Genomic DNA, 22,174 nt, shown 5'->3' with positions numbered 1-22,174 from the left:
TTTCCCCTTGGGACATATTTACTGTATTTCTGTAGCTGTCTGTTACCAGCACTGTAACAGCAGTACAAATTATGCTACTCTACATTTACTCCAGTCAAAGAAAGATTGAAATTGTTGAATTACAAGAACACAGATCCAGGCCTATTTCTCATTTAAAGGTTGAATACATTCAAAACAGCATCGGGGAAATGAGGCAAACTGCGTAAATCAATGATTTAAATCATATGGGTTCATTTAACAAAGATTCATTCTGGTTACATTTTACAAAGATAAGCAGGTAATTTCATTATAAATTGGAGAGAATAAGATGAATGAGCCTGACAGCATCACAAAAAACTCTGAAGTATTTTAAATGACAATTATTGTTTGTTTTTTTAAGCATTGTTTCACAGTTCATTTGTTTTTTATACAACAGTGGTAGACCTTCCAAAGAACAGTCCACCTTTAGCTTAGCCCAAGAAATCTGACTCCCACATAGCACATCCTTACAAATGCCACTCATCAAAATGGTGTAAGATTCCCTGTAAATGGAACCAAGCAATTATAGACAGAGAACTCAAAAGAGAATTTGCATAGAAAAGCAGATTTCTGAAATGAAATAATCAATTATTGGAGATGTTACCTTCTGTAGTTCAGAAAAGACATTCTTTTGTTTTACAGTAGGCAATGATACTCAAAGGCTGTTCATTACAGCCAGTCAAAGTAAATACAAGCCACTGCTAAATGAGTTTAGGCTTCTGAATGGAACAAAATAATCTCAACTGGCTGCTATAATTATTACTCAGCATTTACATAGGGTTGTGCATAAATATCATTCATAAAAATTTTTGATTGCAAATTTGAAAAGTATCTGGAAGCTTTTTCAAACTCTAGGAACAACAATGCAGAAAAAAGGGTGAAGAGTACAGGATCTTGAACATTCATCAGTTTGCATGAAATATTACTTTAGTTAGCTGAAAGGAGTTACAAAAGTAGTTGATCTCAGTGTGGATTTTGCTTGAGTGGGAAAAGAGAAAAAGCCATCAAAAAATAGTGAAAGTGCTTGGAAAAATTTCAAAGTAAAGAAAGTTCAAATAGTATTTACATGTACTCAGCCAGAGATCTGCTAAAAAAACTATCTTTGGACAAATTGCTCTCCCATTGGAAGACCTACTTATTGTTCTTTCTGTAAAGGGAAAAGTCAAAGCTGATAAACATATAGAAGGCTGTTAGGAAGATAATCTTTTGCACAGGTACTTAAACTGACCTTCCATATAACACAGGCTGAAATATGCCATCTACGAAATCCTGCCTCAATCCCTCAACTTTTGGTTAAAATGGGTATCTAGGTTAGGCCTAAAAACATCAAAGTAAACTGCCATACTCCCAAGAATTTATTCCAACGTCTTAATACTTTCATTGCTAAAACAGTGCTTTATTTGTCATCTGAATGCATCTAGCTTCAGCTTGCAATTTATTTATGCTAGATTAAACAGCCATCTCTCAGGGATTTTTTTTACTCCTGGCCCTTAAAAGGTTACTATTCTACTGATCTTGGGTGAATTACATACCACAGGTTTTCATACCATGCAGATTCTAGCCCTCAGGTCATTCTCATTCATATTTTCCTCAAAATGCAGTCACTTTCTCAATAGTCTTGAAATAGTCTTAAAATTCAGTCGTAAGAACCAAGCACAATGCAGCAATGGATGTACTAAGATCACATCCACAGACAGTAATGTTGGCTCCTCTTCCATTTCCCTACTGAATAACAAGGGATCATAGAGCCTGCAGTTACACTTGCAGCTACATATACAAGTGTATTTTCAATTGTGCATTAATTACAGGCTGTAAGAACAGATATTTTAAATACTGTACTTAGGAAAACTGCAGGCCTCAAGCAGTCCCAAATAGTCTTTACCAGGAGTCAGTCTGGAATAAGAACAACCAAAAGCTGCAGCTTACCACTTCTTGCACAGCTGTCATTGTAAGTAGTGCATGGTCACTCTCCAAGAAATACTGAAGTACATTTCTCAACTCACCTATGCCACAGGTGAAGCAAATCCCTGTGTTTTTTCATATTTTAATAGGCTGTATGACACAATAATAGTCAGAACTATCCTGAGTCCCCCATTTTCCTCCAGCTGCAGGGGGACATGCTCTGGGCTGACAAACAACACTGCTAGCAACAAGGATCATCTCCACTAATTTAAAGGGTCTGTACATGTAGAAGACTGCTGAAGAGAGAAATGCCTCCTTTGAAGGAGGACTTCATGAAACCTTGCTTTAATAAAAAAAATAAAATAAACAATACAATAAAAGCAGACATGATAGAATAATAGTATCCCTGTGGGATTACACTTTCTTGTGTGATACACTGAAGAAAAACCAACCAAACAAAAAAAATCCTTCTTTTCATTATTAATTCATTTGATTGCAGCAGAAGTCATGCTAAGCAAGATAAAACAAAACAAATGAAACAACAGCAAATCAATATATTAACACATTTTTAATCCCTTGAGTAAACATCTAAATGTGGAGCAACATTAGGGAAGTCTGTCTTTCAACTTGTTTGGCAGAGTTGCTAAACATGAAGTTCATTCCACTCCTCTTTTGGTAGATAAAGCTAAGTACCTACCCTATGCCAACTGTACCACTCTTGCAGGCACTGGAAAGACATGAACACATCTGAAGGTGATTTATTCCATCCTAGTTGAATAAATAGGCATGCACAATACAATGAATAACAATAACTAATCTGAATATCTAAGCAGCTAGCTTACAAAATACCTTTTCTCTCTCCATTGATTACAATCCTGTGTTTTATTATGGCTTCAGGCACTGCAGAGGTGAGAGCTTTGAAAAACAGTTTTCCACCCTGAGCTGGGTTACTGATACTGCAAACCAAAGTCTACAAAAGGTTGGAGCAATTTTAAGTACTTGTGCTTGGTATGAATGTACATACTCAACAATGGAGTGAATGCATGATCTTACATGTGTCTCAAGAAAACTACACCTAAATATGAGTCTGCTGACTCGGGGGAGCTAAACCTAGGCCTCTGTGTCCTGCTGGCTTAGCTGAAGATGCTGAGAATGAGGCAGAGTAAAGACTTCATCCTGAAAACACATCTGCATCACACAGTACAGTAAGTCCATGTGATGCTACTTCAGGCTCCACAGGGCTCTAGTTACATAAGGCCAGTGGTACAGCCGAGTAAAAGCCTCCCCACCTCGGCAGCTCCACCTCCCACGCGAGCACTGCGCCAGCCCACCCACACTGCTGGCACTGCACGTCTGCAGCGCCAGCGCCTGCAGCTCCTGTCTCTCACCCCCAGCTCGCGTGCCTCAGCCAACTGCAGCCTCAGATAACTGTGCTAACAATTCAACAAAATTGGTACATCCGTCCCAATGCTTCAGCTTTTGACAGATTTTCAGTTCACTGAAGGTTAATACTCATCTTTGTGCTTCCTTTCATTTGTCCAAGCAAGCAGTGAAGACTGAGCTACTACAACTCTCCAAAAATCTACCACAGAAGAAATGTATGAATACATTTCCTCTGGGACTTGTATTATCTCACAGTTAGAAAGTGTTCAGAGTTGAAGTTATTTTCTGTAACTGAAAAAAAAGGTGGGCACAGATACCACATTCATCACAAAGCAGGTGTCTCTCTCTGAGGAAAAAAAAATGTTTGAGGAAAATGCCATTAGTCTGAAAGCCAGATGGTAAAACATCCGGAATAGAGAGCTGGCATGGGCTATAAAGAGCACTAGCCTATAGAATGCTACGGGAGTAAGGAAAGATCCTGGCAACAGTGAGAAGGCAGCAGGCAAGATAAATGTAACTGATGTTCACAGGGTGATCTAAACAGAGTCGTTTTCATCTAAGGAAATGTGCCTTAGAAAGGTGTACTTTCAAAAAGAATATTGGAGTTTATGGAACTCATCTATCAGAAGTCCGGTAAATGGCACTAAATATCACCTACATGATGCACAGCAGGGTTTTGTTGTTTTTTGGTTTTTTTTTCCCTGAAGTCCTTTCCTGCATGTATTTTGTTCAAGTACTGGTCCAAATGAACACTCTTTCATGCAAAGCACACACAGGAACATCTTGTGATTTTTCTTTACAGAGAACAGAAAATACATGTTCTCCCTCTAAGAAGGTGCATCAGCTGGGATTAGGAGATCATGAAAGAAGAGGCAGCATCACACCTGTAAGGTGAAGCATGCCAATCTGTACTGTTGTACTATTTCACTAAATGGAAAGATAAAATAGTGAAGGGAATGATTCAGGATCTTGCTCATACATTAAAAGAGAAAGGCATCATTCTGTGCCAACAGTCTGATAATTAAGAAAGTGGTAAACTTTGCTGTAGTCTAGGAAAAACTCATTCATTCACACAACTTTGTCTGCAATTTTTCAACATTAATGAACATAAAACATTCAGGGAGTTTGGTATCAGTATCAGAGACAGACAGACATGCTTTCCAATCCTCATACCTTCAATTATTCTTATTTTTATATAAACTTTAGTCAAAAGATAATCAACCCATGTAGGAAGTTTCTTTTAACTGTATGATATTTATTTTTCTTACTTTACCACAATATTTCCCAAAGTCTTTGCCTTCATTGGTTTCTTATTTTCATCCAGAATCATGACTGTAAAAAAATAATATAGGAAGGAAACTCAAGTTTAGTAGTGTATTTTTAGGTGAAGGTAAATGTCTTTCTTTATGGATATCGACTTATGTCACACTTCAGAATGGCAATACACCAAGCAACAGAAGGAATTAAGTAATTTGGGAGTGCCAAACTGGATAATCTTATGACTTTATTAACATTCAGCCTTAAGTACAAAAAATCTTAAATAATACTTGTGCTTTGGAAGCAGAAATAGCACAAAGTCCCAAAAGGGAAAAACAGAACTAAAAAGTAAAAGGAGCTTTCATACTGGAAAATCTGAACTTCTACACAGCAAAGAACCATTAAGATATGTGACAAATATAAATTAAAAATATGTGGGTGACATGAGCAAGACATAACAACCAAGATGACTGAAGCCTAACCCAGTTCACGTGAGAAATACTATTAGCAGTAAATAAGTACATCTGGTTTTCAAAGGCTCTCAGGAATCTCAGAAAAATGCCCTTCAGCTAACAAAGTTCCTTGTATTTTAGCATAAAGAGATCAAGTAATTCTTGAAGTACCCAAAGCTGCACAGCAGGGTAATGCTCAAAGTACAGGATAGAATCCAGACTTCCCAAATGAAGCCTTTTCCCTGGATGGAGGGCTTCAGGGAAAGCATCCATATCCTGATATGGAGTAAATCATCTGAAATAGCCTCTTTTGTGCAGTTATCTGGGAAATGAAGCTACTAAAACCATCCATTCCATCTCAAGGTGCGGGCATAAGAAAGGAATGACAGATACCACCTTGGCCTATGATAATGAAATTACATAAGGTGAAGCAACTAAACCATAGAAAAGCAGGGAGGGAATATTCTGACAGACTGGACTAATAAGAATTACATGCTTTTTGAAGCCTGCCCAAGCAATGAAAGAATATTCAGTTGTATCTAAATCTCTACAAATAATCTTACATTCTGGATTACAAAGTTCCAGAGGAAATGGGGAAAAGTGGATAACAGACTTCTGACAAAAACTCTGCTACAACCTATGTGAGTAATATCATATCCTATCTCTCCAAAGAGCACCAACATCTGTAATTTATTCCTTCTGGCTGAGCTATTCCTTCGAAGATGATGGTAATTTTAAAGTAACTGAAGAGCCTGCTGGAAGCAATGGCTCCACACACAGACACAAGCAAGTACACAAGGCCAGTTTTACACAGACCACTTGTGTAGCTGTCAGTGTTTTCTCTCCTATTTTTATGATGCTAAGTAAAATCTAATCAGTTTACTGTAACTGTTTCATCAAGGTGCAAATCCCAGTATATATCCTTGCAAGCTACATCAATGTAGAAAAACTTGGGGAAGTGACATACTATGCTGCTCACTCCTGAATTACTGAAGAACTGACTTGTTTTTTCAAAATGTGGGACCTGCTTCAGTCTGAAAATGCACTGCAATTACCTGCAAAGGTTCAAGCAGATCAAGGGAAAAGCACAGTATAATGTCTGATTAAAGGCAACAGAAATTAATATTTTATCTTGACTCACTTTTAAATGCAATTTGTGCCACTACACTTTGATATCATAACTTTTATTCCCTTTATCCCTAAAAATCACCAACAAATCAGTTTCTTTTTAGCAACATGTAACAGGAAAGAATTTTTACATGTTAAAAAAAAAAGTAGATCTTGCAACTTCCTAATATTGCAGCATGTCTTTACCAGCCATTTAGAGTTGCATATATAAACTAAAACCACTTTTAACTGGCATAAGGATTTCCTCTAATAAGTAGAGTAACAGCACCAAAGAGAAGTGGATGACAGCAAGACAGAAGCCAAAATAGAGTAATTTTTAAAAATCACTAGTTTGTGAATAGCTGCATTACAGGACATATTTGGTCAAAGACTGAAAGAAGTAAAATTATTCTGTAAATCTTTAGTGAATTTCAGTGCTCAGTTTTTGTTTCCTTTATATGGTATGCTAAACACATTTCCATCATTCTCTTTGAAGAAAATTTTTACTTACACTAGTCCCAATGTTCCAAAATATTCACCAGAAATTTTTATATTTTTGGTAGTCATATTTCTTCTTAGTTCTGACTATCATCTGATAACATGTGTGATGCATTTACATTCTTTCACTCTTTCCTACTTACTAGAACTCTGGAGAAACTTCATGGCCTTGTTTTTAAGCTATTGCTCATCTTCACGCCATAACTGTAAGTGCAGAAACCAAGAGCTGCTAAAAATATTTGAGTTTTTTTAATGTTCACCACCATTTTCATGTATTATAAGAAAATAACATCTTAGATCTTTCTGACCAATGATGTGAGAACTTTTTCTGAACCACTTGATCTTTAATGCAATTATTTTTTAGATTTCAAGAAACTCTTTAAAATTGTGTTAAAATCAGGGTTCCCAGGCATTAAAATGCATTCTTAATCCTGTAGATGCACCCCTACATGCAAATACCTTCCAGACAATGAGTTCTCATCTTTTTTGTGCTGGTCCGTATCCTACCATTTCTCCTGGCTGGAAATAAAAATGCTGAAAGACAGTTTCCTTAACAACTCAAGTTGTGCAGAAGTGCAGAAATGCATATAGAAGTACAGATGAGCAATGTGCCAAAGTATATGCCAGCCTTTTCACAGAATAAAGGCAGAAGTAGTTGATCAATTTTCTTGAAGATGACTCTGAATTTTTTATTCAGAATCACATTCTACAACACACAAGAAAGCAGGGAGGAGGAAAATATCTTAATAATACTGTAATTTTCTTTTACTACAAGATATGACAATCAAGGAGCACTTACTCAGGAATATAAGCAATGTCCTTTCTTAGTAACATTTTTAGCACAGCCTTACCATTATATCCTGGCACTGGTTTTCCTGCCTGTCCAGGTGGAGGTGTTGTAGAGTTCCCCAAACCAATGCAGGAAGCTGTAATTGCAGAACCAGATTCTGTTAAGAGAACACACATACAGTCAGTTAAGGCTGGGTTTAGTTCAGTATTTACTAGTTCAGTATTTACTAGTTCTAAGTTTTTTGATGTTCAGCACATTTAATTTTTTAAAAAAAATTCCTAGACAAACAACAGAAGATTTAGAATTCACAGAATCATAGAATATGCTGAGTTGGAAGGGACTCCTAGATATCACTGAAGTCCAACTCCTGGTCCTGCACAGGACACCCCCAGGAATCAAAACATGTGCCTGAGAGCCTTGTCCAAACACTTCTTGAACTCTGCCATGGTGCTGTGATCACTGCCCCGGGGAGCCTGTTCCAATGCCCAACCACCCTCTGGGTGAAGAGCCTTCTCCTAATATCCCATCTAAACCTCCCTTGCCTCAGCTTCATGACATTCCCTTGAATTCTGTCACTGGTCACAAGAGGGAAGAGATTGGTACCTAGCCCTCCACTTCCTCTTGTGAGGAAGTCAAAGGCCACAGTGACATCTCACTTCAGTCACCTCCAGGCTGAGCAGACCAAGGGACCTCAGCTGCTCCTCATACAGCTCCCCCTCAAGGCCATTCACCATCTTTGTAGCCCTTTTTGGGACACTTTCCAATAGCTTTATGATTTTTATATTATGGCACTCAAACCTGCCCCCAGCAGTCAAGGTGAAGCTGCCCCAGTGCAGAGCAGAGCAGGACAATCCCCTCCCTTGCCCAGCTGGTGATGCTGGGCCTGATGTACCCCAGGACAGGGTTGGCTCCTCTGGCTGTCAGGGCACTGCTGACCTATGTTCAACTTGCCATTGACCAGGACCCCCAGGTCTCTTTCCATGGCACAGCTTTCCAGCCTCTTATTCCCCAGCCTGTACACCTAGGGTTGCCCCATCCCAGGTGCAGAATCCAGCACTTGTCTTTGTTTAACTTTCTTGTCTCATTTCTCCTTACTCTGACAACCTCTCTATAAAATCATTCCAATTGGCCTGATCCGGCTTCAATCTCCTGTGTATTTCCTAGTCACACTTAAGTAATGACAGGAGTTCTTAATTCATCCACATAGATCTCTTCCCCCTTTGCCTGATTTCTCACCCATGAGGATGCATCATTCTTGAGTCTGGAGGAAGTGATTCTTGAATATCAACCAACTCCCTTGGAACCCTCATCACTGCAGGATGTGTTCCTACAGGATTCTTTCAAGAAGACCTTTCAAAGTTGAAGTTAGATCTCCTGAAGTCCATGATTACAGTCCTGCTGTCCTGTTTCCTCATTGCCCACTACTGAATTCCACAACAGTCATTACATCCAAGGCTGCCCTCAACTTTCACATCTTCGACAAGGCATTCATTACCTGTTTGTTAGTATAAGGCTGAGGAGCACACCACACCTCAAGGGATCCTCCACTACTTGTGCCAGAAATTTGTCACCAATGCTTTCCAGTAATGCTGGCACCTTCCTAATCATCCCCACAGTTAAGTAGCTGAAATCCTTCCCTCCTCACCTTTCCCTCTTTTCACGTAACATTTTTATACTACCAGAGTTGTTATCACAGAAGAAGAATAAATACTATCAAGAGATATAGAAGAGAGTCTAAGACTGAAAAAATCCCAGTTGCTCTTCACTCTTCCCCTCTAAAGAAACAATCTACAGAAATTACTTTGAAATGCTGCTGTAACTCTGAGCCACAGAAAACAAAGTGTAGCAGAAACACAGGATGAGAATTTACTTTAAAAACATGACTATATCATTTTGATGATGTCTCAGGTCACTTGGCCTGGAATGCATAGTCCATGCCACCTAGCAAACAAAGTAGGTTTGTCTCCAGCTGTATATGTATATCTAATCAGTATGTTCAAAACTATTTTCAGTATGCTTGCACCAGGATATTAAAGTAATTTTTGCTGTGAATTTTTTCAACCTCCATAGCATTCATCTTCCACTTCAAAAGTTATGTGACTATTCAAGTGCTTAAAGAAGGAAAAACAAAAACAAACTTACAGACTCTTGTACTGTTTTTACAGTAGGTGTTAGTAAGTAGCTGAAAGCTTAGCATTTACAGCACAGCTGAACTAGGGCCTAAATACAACTGTGCGACACAGAATAAAAATTATCAACCCTCCATGCTGAAAAAGACAGGCTAAAAAGTTGGCTTTGTTGTTTCCTAATCTTTCCCCATTCCATTCTCTACTCCAGCTCGTGCAAATTCCCTGCACAGTCATGGGGGAATATTTTCTTCTAACACACAAAACACCCAGGCTACAGTTATAGTGCTGACACAATATCAAAATAATCTACCATACCCCACCTGTGATCACACTGAGAAGTTGTAGAAAAACAAAACATTTTCAACAGTATTTTCTGTGCAGGATGTATACTGAAGAATTTTCCTCTTTTACTTGGAACAGAAGGAACAGTGAAGTGGAAAAGACAGTAGAACCAAGAGTTTCCTTTTTGACTGTGAAAGGAGAAGAAGTGGAAGCACGGTGTACATGTTGCTTTACATACTGCACAGCAAGAGCTACAAAACAAACTGCAGCAGTTCCCTATCACCAAAACACAGGAATTAGGTTTGCTACTGAGACAGGGAACACAGCACCACTGTAAGCCTGATGTACCAGTAACATTGGTGTGGACTGGGAATTGACAAGCATTTCTCATCAAGAGTCTCAGTCCAAAGACCCTGAGGGGAGTGGAAGAATTACTGAAAATTCGTTTGGGTTTGCCTGACTCTCTAGTACACTGCTAATGAAATCAACAGAAACTTGAAAGAAAACTTCATTGTACTAACTTGTCTGGTTTCTTACATGCTTTTTGGACAACAGTGACTAAGCCTGAATGAAAGTCCATTTATTCTGGAGAATCACAAGTTCTAAAACTTTGTGAAAAGGCCTTTAAAACTGTTGCTCTTTCTTCTATTGTCTTTTCAATTACCAATGGATATATAATTTTCATATTTACCCAGTGCTCTAATCTCTAAGCCATACATTCAGTTCCCACAGGGCAGTAAGACTTTTTATATACATGGAAAAAAATATGGGGTTTTTGGTACTTGGATCAGATAATAATTAAGAGAGGGAATCCCAAAAGCATCTGCTCTTTAGATTAGGTTAGCTGTTCCTGAATGCTAAAGATTCCCCTTCAATACAGAATCACAAAAGGAGTACTGTCAGAGGACAGCATGAACCTTTGCTTTGCACATTTCTTGGGAAATCAACATTTATCTTTCAAAGAGGATGCTGGATTGAAATATCAATTTCCCAAACCTATTAGGAAACAACAGTCTCTTTCTAGGACAGTTTTTTCTATCACCAAGAAAACAGTCTGAGTTTAAAGGAGAATTCAATTCAAAATCCTCCTGAAAAGAAATCATCACTGTTCAGAAGAACACAGGATTTTAAGTGTTATTTAAAAGAGATACTTTCCTTAACAATTATGTGTAATACAAATACTGTGTGGCTCTTTATTACAGGTTTCCAATAAATAAAGTTGCTTATGAATCTTTGGTTTCAATTAAGGTTGGTTTCTTTACAATTCAATTCAGGATCTATGTTCAGGTTACAAAATTCAAGTCTGAAAAGTTGAAACAGTAACAGTCTGAAGATGGATAACACTTGTCAAGTGTACATTGTATTCCACGTATCCCTTAAGTCAAGTTTCTGCATATACGAACAGATGTCTCTTACCTGACACTCATTTGTTTAGAGTTGAAGATTCTCTGAAATTAATGCATAGCACCTAGACAGATTTCCAATGCTGAAGATTTTAGGAACTTCCATATTTTTAATGCAAGGAACAGAACAGTAGGTTTGTCTTACAGTCTCTTTTGCCAACATTTTGCACATTAACTGTCCACTCACTAAGCTACCAAGTTAGCTTCCCCTCCAGCTGTGAAAGGCTTTTCAGGGGCAACCAGATCATAAAACCAATTTCCTTTCTGTGTAACACTTGAAGATGCTACAATGAAACAGCTATTTAGAAGAGCAATGTTTTATACTGGGAGAACAATATTTCACAACTAGTCTGGTAAAGGTATTCAACATCTGCTCTGAGTTATAATGAAAACAATATGGTGTACCTCTGAGAATAATGAAAAGCACTTTATTGAGACAAAAAAGAGAGAGTTACTGGGAGACGGCCTTAAAATCAAAGCTGTTCAAGTGCCCCAACCCCCTCCTTATGCTTCTTCTTTTCAGAATAAGGGCTAATGTAAAGAAATAGTCCTCAATAATCACAGATGTGACCTTCTTTGTCTTGTCCCACTCTACCAGTAAGTGAGTGATATTATTATAAAGCTATTTCAATATTATTTAAATATCCAGTATAAACTGGACAGCTAATGAGTAGTCTGATACAGGAACTTCTTTGCATTTGCACCTTGGAAAACAATTCTTATGCCAAAGAAGGTGCTGCTGATCCAGAAGCAAAAAGTGCACCCTCCTACAAGTAGCTAGGAAGCATAAAGTCTGTGACTTTATTAATCAGAAATCTTCCACCCACCCACGTGCCTGATTTGCAGAAGCTGCGTTCTGCCAAATTATGCAGAGCAACAGCTAGTAGGCTTTGTGCTCAAAACTCTTTTTCTCATTCACAGTCAACAGTCAAGTTCAATCAAAATAAACAGTTTTGAAATAACTCAGGACTTTCAAGATGAAAATCTACCACTTACTTACTCTGTGCCACTCATATTCCTGATACACTATAATTTCTGTACCACGTCTCATATTTCTCAACATAGTAGACTGCCATGCTGCTGAAGTATTGGCTTTTTTGGTAGGAAATACCTAGGCAAAATACACTGCATTTTGGAATGAATATTTGAGCTTGGGCTGGGCTAAGTTAGTAATGTAAAGTTGTCTGCTTTGAATTTCTCAGAATGCAATGGAGAGCCACAAAAAGCATACAAAAGAGGTAGGAAGTTTTTATGTAGCAGGAGAAGGAAAGAAGAAAAAGGAGCAACTGTCATACATTAACATATTAATGAATGCAATAAATATAATACACAAAATTCTCACTGTGGCTATGGTGTTTTGAGCTATTCTTCTGGCGAGACTGTCACTTTTGTTGTGGGGAATTAAAGGAATTACTACGGCAGCAGACTGCACTGATAAAATGGAAAGGAGAGTCAGTGAAGCAGGAAAGCTTAGGCAGCAACTCATTACAAATCCACTCACACTACAAGAATGTACCTCTGAAGAGACTCCCTCCATATGCTCCCTGCACACAGTGGTCATTTTCATTATGCCAGAAAGGGTGAATGAAGAATTCAATAAAGTTACAGCAAAATGCCTTCTAGTAAGGCAACAACTATTGGGCATTCTGGAACAGAAAACCACAGTACCTGATGAATTACAGGACACAAAATCTGCATCACAGTATACCATACTGCTTCTTTAAAATAAAACTGAATCTAATACGTCACAGAAATAGTATGCACTCCCAGTGTCCTGAAGAATCAGGGGCCAGATCATCAAGTATTCACACAGACCTCAGTTCCTTCATCCTTTAACATACAACTGCACAGAGCAAAGAAGTCAGTTTCCGTCAGTCCTTTATCACTAAAAGCCAAGCAAGCTTCTAACTGCAGCAGCAGAAAGCTGCCTCAATCACAGCTTAGATTTAGCACTGTTAACCCTGACAAATTGTGTCTAGATAGTCATGCTGCAGGTTGGTAGCCCAAGCACCAGCTCAGTCTTATGCTTACTGATACTGGAAGAAAATTTCTGATAATTGCTTTAGCCTCTGTACAGTACAACTCAGCCATGCCTTCAGCAAGGCCTCAGAAGTATCTGGTGTAAATTGTGTAATTTTGGCAAGCTGCCTTCTTTGTTGCTTCCCTGGAAGAGATCTACACCAGGATGGCACATGACATGCTATATTATTAATGTGTAAAAAGACTAAGCACACATGGCTGATGCTGGGTATTAAAGTACAAACAATCTGATGCTCATTATCCATCAACACTAAAACAAGGACATGACACCTGGCCACTATTATCCCAGAGCACCAAAGGGCACAGATAAGGACAGTTTGGATAATCCCAATACAATATGATGCTTGATGCTGCTACAAAAATCCACAGCACTTCTCCACCCACATTGTTAGTATATATAGCTATGCTATGATTTTTACCACATTCTAAGAGTAAAAGCTAGTGAAAACTATTTTCAGAGCTATGATAATTATACTCTGAACCTTCCCATCCATTTTACTCACTTCTTCTTAATTTTATTTAAGCTTGTCATCAAATGAAGTAAAATTTAATGAAAGAGCTTACATTTACTGAAATTCTATCTAGCAATATATTTAGCATGGTACTACAGCAACTTTTAACAAAAAGCTGAGAGGAACCACAAGAAGACAGCAAGGACTGAAGAATCTGAAGAACTGTAAATTCTGAAGGATACTCTGATTCAGTTTTATCAAGTGTCAGAAAGAAGTATGAAATTAAATCCAGTTCACACATAATACACCATTAGATTAGATTAAAGACAGTCTGTCATCCTAAATGATAAAAGGTTTTGCTGGCTCGTAGCGAAACTTCAAAAACTTTTTCATGTATTGTTTAGTATTTTACTTCACTCCTTGCTTCTGAGGACTATGACATGCAGCAAAAAAATTCTTAAACACTCACTGTAATTATAATTTATTTTTTCTCCATCTGGCTGCACTCTTAATTATTCCTCTTGTGAATTAAGCACATGCAGCATCAACACAATAAATATCAGATGTGTAGAGAGTAACAAAATCTGGTAAGTGAGGAGGAGGGGTCTACTTTAGCAAAAACCTCCAGAAGTATCAGCTTTAAGGTGAGCTATGCAAGTTTGGTTATTTGTAATCAAGGTTTTCACACTTGTCTTGTAAGGAGTTGAAAAACTCCTTGTAAACTTAAATAAAGCTAGGGTAAAGAATAAGCAGTAAATAACTGGAAAGATTTTCAGTCAAGACTTTCTTGCTCTAATGTTATTTAGAGAGACTCTCACATCTAAAGCATGACCTTGTCCATCAGGCTGCTTACAATTTAGGTAACATTCATTTGGCAGAAGATCAGAAGAATTTGTTATCTTGAACTGGCTTCAAAATATGTTTTTTCATCCCACTAGCACTCTATAAAACAGAACATAAAACCTCTACAAGTTAACTGTAAGCCTCATGGAAAAACAACAGTGTTTTTCACCTATTCTTCACACCCAAGTAAAATTAAATTTTACCTTTCTCACTTGGTAAAATTGTACACAGAACCTTAAAAAAGCTCTTCTTAACTGTCTAACTTCTCTACTCAGAAACTGCAAAGAAGGAACTGTAAAGCAGAAACTTCATTCAAAAAACATGGAAAAGAGATATAAATAGAAAATGAAGCAATAATTTTTTAAAGTGTGACTAAGATTCATGGACTTATGAGAAAAAAAAAGTGACAAAGTGAGCTAAAAGTTTTGAAAATCTGAAGTTCCATTTCTCAAAACAGAAATTCATTTTATTTCTAAAGTTATGTATTTTCTGAAAGTGCCTGCATTTTCATGCTTATTCTTAGAATTGAAGGTCAGAAGAGAAACCAGCATTTTTTAAAATGTTTTCTAAATGCTTTAAAGCACGTGGAGTCATAACTTACCATGAACATAATTTACCAAGCACCTATTACCATGAACATCTATCACACTTGTGAAGGGCAAATACTTCCAATATAACAGTTCTATTCCTGTATTCAATTCACTTGTTTGAAAAAAAAATCAATGCCCAAATCCATTAAAATTCATCCAAGGCTCACTTTCACAATTATCCAATCACAGAATATACTTACAAACTGTGGGGGTTGGTATTATACAAATACACAAGGTCTCTGAAGATTTCAAAGCACATTTAAATGAAATCTCAAAAATACATATACAAAATATAACTGCAAGGAAGGTCCAACTAGTTTAGTTAAGGGTTTGTGGGCCATGACAAATATTAAAACCAAAGCAGAAAATAATTGGTTATCACTAACTTGGCAAGCCAGTAATAAAGCACCAGAAGTTTATGTATTCATTTTGTAAGTACACTAGGTCCTTTGCCTCCAAATATTATATATGCTATTATAACATACATCTTATAAATTGCCTGTAGCAAAATGACAGCCAAGCCTAGAGAATGGAAAGCTTTTTGGTTGTATTTGCAAGATGTCAGATGACATGTTTAAAAATGCATTAAGTCAGGCAATGCATCAAATTATATTTTCAGACAAAATAAATTTCAAATTATTTTCATCCTACTGTGACATCATATCTGATATATGATGAAATACTAAGAGATAAATGGAAAATTTAAAAGTAATTACACATCTCAGTGCTGTTTGCTGTTTAATTGTTTTGAGGAATCTTAATACATTGCATGCATAGTAACACTGACAAGATGGAAAAGACAGGTAAAATTACTACTGTGCAATTCAAGTATCTTTATCAGGATCTAATATCTTAGATACATTCTCTTCCTACCCTCACTTTGAGCAACAGAAAAAAGCAGTTGCCATATGACAAGAAAGAGATCAACAAGCTGTAAAATCTTCACACTCATACAAACTGGAGGCACTGTAATAGCTCATCTCCTTCAGAGAAATGAGACTGCACTATTCTATTTTAACATATCCATTCCTAAACATGTCCCCTCATCTTCTTCATTTGCCTAAATGCAACCCAAATATTCAGTGCACACGGCTCAACTTCATAACTTAAGACTGCTTTACAGTTCTTTTATTTTCAATCATCTAAACTACATCAATGAAATTTTAAGGATGAAAACATTTACACTTCATCCATATTAATTTTGTCCCTGACTGCATGTGGAAAGACAATCAGAAAAGATTAAGATTAATAAGCACTGAGAAACTGAAGCCAAATGGGAACAGAAAAGCTTAATACACACTTTTCATCAATTCTGAGTTGGAAAATGTCAGCACAAATGAGGCAGACTAGCAGTGGCACAGCTAATAATGAATTTGTATCAACACAGGAGGAGCTGACCTGTGGGGAAAACCCAGAGTATAGCCACGAGGAAAAGAGAACCTTCACAGAAATGTGAAGTACAGAGATGCATGCTTTTTGTTTTTTTAACTAGAAGGATGTAGTACATTTACTGACTTAACCATGTTCCAATTGCAATAAATTCCACAAATAAAATAAAAAAAACTTTTTTTTTCAAGCCACAACACTCCAGGTCTAGAATCTGGGTACACTTCCCAAAACACACTGAACAACTGAAAGCCATGTGAAATGCACATTTGAAACAACGCTCAAATGAAAAATATTTTTGGAGAAAAGACAATTTGTGAAATATGAAAGACACTGAACAGCATTGAATGCCACAATAAACCTATGAAGCTGTAATGATTCATGCAAAACAAAACCACCCTAGAGAATATGCATATAATCCAGACATACCTTCTTTGATGTTCAAGAATGGGAAAACCACACAGAACTGAAAGGTCAGTCTCTGCTTTGGCAATGCCTACGGCCACTAAAAAAACCTTTTCCTCTCTCTCCCTCAATAAGGGCAACCAAAAATCTGTTTGAATTGGGTGTTGTAAGATGACACTGAAGGAATGATGAGATACTGCTACTAAGGATACACAGTCCACGTGCAATTACTAAACAGCAAACAATGGCTGAAACAATCTATATTTTTCATACCCTTAAAGAACAGAATGCAAGTCTCCAGGGGGAGACATGAAAAATGTCACGAATGCCTGTTATGAATTCAGTTATCCAGTAAATAATGATCAGGGGACTCAATAAATCGGGGCTGCAGAGCAGCAGAACTTTCTGCCAAGTAGTTCCCACTTCTGTAGAACTGTTTGCAGGTTATCAGCTTTCACTAAAAAAATAGTATTTGAGTCTTGACAGGATGCACACATCTTTAAAAAGCATGAAAGTAGTTGTGTCTACACTGAGGCACCTGATAACCGAAACCAGTTGCCCGGACTTTGGAATAAATTTGTTTCATCTCTTTCATTTCAACTCCAGATTCCTGGTCCCTGTAACTCCAGAACTGAATTCTGTCACTCCAAAAAAAGTCAAGAATTGACTATTTGTTGCAAATCAAACAGCCATCCTTTCTTTAGTTTACCTTTCCTACTGGCTTTGGGTCTGAGAATTTCATGATATTGAACAAAATCACTGGACTCATCTGCAGCTTTGAATGGGGCAAAAGTGGAAGGTAACTGAAGAACAGAATGTGGAATCCAGCTGACAAAGGGAGATGGAGGTCTTCCCTGACAAGGTAATTCACTTAAAGAACAGTTCTTCAGTGCAAACCTGAAAAGGTTAGCTAACAATTTAGTTGCAAAATCCATCTTTCCAGATACTCATACAAAGGAGATTGTGCACAATGTTGCCAAGGCAACACAGTGGAAACGGAAGTCTGGGGATCACATCATGCTGCTTGGAGATCACATTAATAAACTCTTTGATTGCCTCAGAAGAAGTCCACTGAAATATATTCATCTGAGTACACTTATCCATGATTCATATTTTTTACACTGAATTCAATGACACATTTGTATCAGTCCTCATAAAAACTCTGTATAACCATTATTAAACCATTACATATAATTACCTAACAGCAGTCTGTCCTAATAAAAATATTACCAAAGTAGCATTTGCATGTTCTAGAGGTAGGACACAGAAAAAGAAAAATTTTAAAAGTGATAGAGTACATTATTAATTATATTACAGGACTTGGAGAATTCCTACCAGAAAATTTTATCACACTGTCTCAGAATATACAATACAATATGCACTATAATACAATGTGCAATATAATCTTCCTTGTCAGCAGCCACAATGTATCAAGCATCATTTGATTTTTGTCCTAATGCCTGCTGCAGAAACCTACTCCTTACTGAATAAAGCAGCCTATTTGCATGAAAACACAAAATGTACACAACTGTTTCATAGTTATGCCTGCTAGTGAGCTGATACTCAGGAAATAGTAGATAACTCCAATCTGAACCCACTACACTGGCACACTCTGTAACTTTCATTTCCATAGTACTCAACTAAAGTTCTATGGAAACATGTCTCTTGACTGAGATTTTATGCAGGCCATATTTTATCACTGAATTTTTCAGCTTCAGTTCTATTTCATCTGAATTTTCCTATACATCCTCAAAGGCAGAGTCTCAAAACGTTTTTATTTAAAAACATCAAGAGAAAAAACCCTCTTTATATCCTATACTTACTATGAATAAATGGAAATCTGACTTACCATTTTCTCAAAATGTCAAGAGTGGTATGGCAGAATTTCATTTTTTTTAACTAACATGAAAGCAGCTGAAGATGTTTAACACAAACTTTCCGAGCCTTTTGCTTCCACAGCTCAACCTCCTGGCTGTTTCCCTTTTTTTTTCCTAGAACTCAAAGCTAGCTCCAAAATCAAGATAAGCCATACTCACATTTCTTTGTCTATTGAGGCCCCCCTCCCTCAGAATGAGGGTAGTCACACAGCAGATACAACCCAAACACTGTTTAGGCTACTTCAAATAAATTTGGAAAGGCTCCTTGTAATTGAACTAACTGCAATACAAAAACAGAGCAACTATGTCATTGCCTTAAAATACAACTACAGAGAGAAAACAAGATCCAAAATGTGCATTCCACTTTCCATTAAAAAAAAATCACAAAATATAGGTAAATAAGACCAAAAAATTATATCTCTCAAAAAAAAAATCTTTTTTTTGACAATGAACTTAAGGCTTACAGGATATCTTGGAGCAGAATAGCCTTCTTTCCCCATTTAGTGTCTGCAAGACTGGAATAACTGTACTTACTTCACAGGGGTGTCAAAAGCATTAATTGCTTGTGTTTGCAAAACTTTGAAGATGAAAACTGCTATTGAAGTGCTAAGTGTCAATTTGTATAAATAAGCAAAAACTTAACATCTGCACCAACCCAAACAAAATTCTCCTCTCCCCAGGTACAGTTGAGCATAGGATCAGAAGATCAGAAAATAACATTCTTTCATCCATTGCCATATCTCAAAAGAAAACAGCAAGTTCTTCCCAGTCCTTACTGCCTGAAATCTTCCTTGCCACTCAGTGATCCTGTGACTTACATTTCACAGTTTGTAAGATGTGCTTACTATACTTTTAACACAAACATTAGCATTTAAAATGAGTGTTATTGCTGAAGGTGTACTGACACAAATCAGTTTTAAGCAACAGCTTTTCCAGGTGTAGCTGCTTTGAAGTTCCTTAATGAAAGATTACTTCTGTTTCAAAGTATTGTTTCAATTCACAGTGATTTCAAATACACTCCATAAATCTAAATTTCAAGAACAAATGAAAGAAATCCACATTTCCTTGTCCATACTAATTTATTTCTAGTTATATATATGGCAAAGGGGCCAAGTGCTTTAAAGACATCTTACTAAACCTGAAGAAGGAAGTGGTTAACACTCCTATTTTATAATACTTTTGTCAGCCTTTTGTTTCCCCCACACTCATTTCCATCTCCAAATGATGACAGTCACTTCTCATCTCTACAAAACTCATCCTTTCCTTACCTTTCTCAGTCATTAACAAAGGAATAGAAATTACCCCATTATGCAAGAAACACTATTTACCCAGATACTTCTCCTCCTCCTCCATCTTCTGCTTTAGCCTCAGCTCAAAGAGCCAACATAACTGCTGAAGATCTACAGTTTTCAAGCAAAATTAAGATGTCAGAATTTCTCAGAGTTTTGCAATGCTCTTGTTTTGGAAGAATGCAGATAAGTATCAGCTTTGGGAATAAGTACCAATTTGTCAGACTAGCAAAGGTCAAAAGCATTTTCATATGTAGAAGTAAGACAGAAACTTTCAATCTGAGGTATAACAAAATAGCAATTTCCAACTTCAGCTGCAATTAAATGGCGAAAAAAGACAATTCATTTTGTTATAAAAAATGCATTTTAAAAACTTATTAGTTCTACATAACACAGCTAATAGTTTCAACTTCCCCCTGACAGAAGTGATTAGGGTTTTTTATTGTGTTTTTAGCACGCCGCTTTTTATTTTGGAGATAGTTCAGAAAATTGTTATTTCTGAATCTGTGGGTCGTTATTCTGTCATCAGTCACTAACCTTGCCTATTTCTAATGAATTAAACAGCCAGTTATCTATTCTGTAAAATATTTCACATTCAGTACATAAACCTTTAACCTCATGTACTGAAATCCAATACTGTTGGCTGAAATGGCTTTTCCAGCACAGAAATCTATTTTCAACATTTTGACAAGTGACAGATAAGGATGAACGTGACAGAACTGCTTGTTTTTTCACAGTTAATGGCCTTTATTTTGTATTCTGCTAAAGCAGAGGTGAGTGAAGAGCAGAAGGGAAGACTGCTTTCACCAGCAGCAACGGCTGCTGTGCTGCAGGACCCGAGAGTCCCCTGGATGACAAGTTGACCATGAGCCTGCAGTGCCCTCATGGCCAGGAGGGACAGTGGCACCCTAGGGTGCATAGGGAAGAATGTGACCAGGAGGTTGAGCGAGGTGATCTTCTCCCTCAGCTCAGCCCTAGTGAGGCCACATCTGGAGTCTTGTGTTCAACTCTCCACAGCTCAAGAAAGACAAGGAAAGGGTACAAGTAGCAAGTCCTGCCAGGAAACCTGCTCCAGCATTGGCTCCTCTCTCCAAGGATCTACAGGTCCCTGCCAGGAACCTGATCCAGCATGGGCCTCCACGGGGTCAAAACTTCTCAGGCATCCACTTGCTATGGTGTGGGTCTCCTTCATGGGCTGCAGGCGGATTTCTGCCTCCTGTGGACTTCATGGCTTGCAGGGGCCAGCTGCTTCACCATCGTCTGCACCATGGGCTGCAGAGGAATCCCAGCTCCAGCATCTGAAGCACCTCCTGCCCCTCCTTCTCCACTGACCCTGGTGTCTGCAGAGTTGTTTCTCTCACATGTTCTCACACCACTCTTCTCTGGCTGCACTTACAGCTTCAAAATAACTTTTCCCCCCTCACTTTTGAATATGTTACCACCATTTCTAATTGGCCCAGGCATGACTAGCAGCACATCCATCTTTGGAGCTGTCAGGGATTGAGTCTGCCAGACATGAAGGAAACTTCTGGCAGCTTCTCACAGAAAGCACCCCTGTAGGCCTTCTTGGGAGGCATCCAGTAATTACGCACATTGAAGAATGTTAGCCAGACTTCTCAGTGATGCCCACTAACATAACAAGAGGCTACAGGCACAAACTAAAACCAGGATACTCCATCTGAGCCAAAAAAATATGGGTTTACTGTGAGGGCAGTCACACACTGGCACAGGCTAGCCAGAGTGGCCAGAGAATCCCCATCCATGGAGATACTCAAAACTAAACAGGATCCTGAGCAACACTCTCTGATCCTGCTTGAGAAGGAGGACTGAATTAAATGAGCTCAGGAGGTCCTCATTGACCAAATGACTCTGTGATTCTTGCTTTCTTATCCCTTGAAGTTCAGTTCTTTGATAGGAACCAAATTAGTACATTCTTTCCTTCAGACTCAAGGCCTTGCTTTCATTCAACAGCTCACATTTCCACACAAATCACTTGGGTCTTCACTCTAATCAAATTATTAAATGTTCTCAAACAATATATTTAAAATGGCCTTAGTTCACTAAGTCATGG

General features: G+C 37.8%; 1 protein-coding gene across 1 annotated transcript in view; it reads right to left on the bottom strand.

The window, feature by feature from the left end:
* Positions 1–22,174, bottom strand: part of ACSS3 (acyl-CoA synthetase short chain family member 3) — a 66,541-nt gene that overhangs the window by 9,862 nt on the left and 34,505 nt on the right. Inside the window, exons 10-11 of the mRNA XM_059472353.1 lie at positions 7,469–7,564; positions 4,572–4,635 (exon numbers count right to left, since the gene is read on the bottom strand). Coding sequence (XP_059328336.1) covers positions 4,572–4,635; positions 7,469–7,564 — 160 coding nt within the window. The remainder of the gene's footprint in view (positions 1–4,571; positions 4,636–7,468; positions 7,565–22,174) is intronic.

Source organism: Ammospiza nelsoni, chromosome 5, assembly GCF_027579445.1.
Source record: "Ammospiza nelsoni isolate bAmmNel1 chromosome 5, bAmmNel1.pri, whole genome shotgun sequence".
In the NCBI taxonomy this organism is placed as follows: Eukaryota; Metazoa; Chordata; class Aves; order Passeriformes; family Passerellidae; genus Ammospiza; species Ammospiza nelsoni.
The sequence above is the reverse complement of the archived record's forward strand: the minus strand, read 5'-3'. Positions and strand labels throughout refer to the sequence as shown.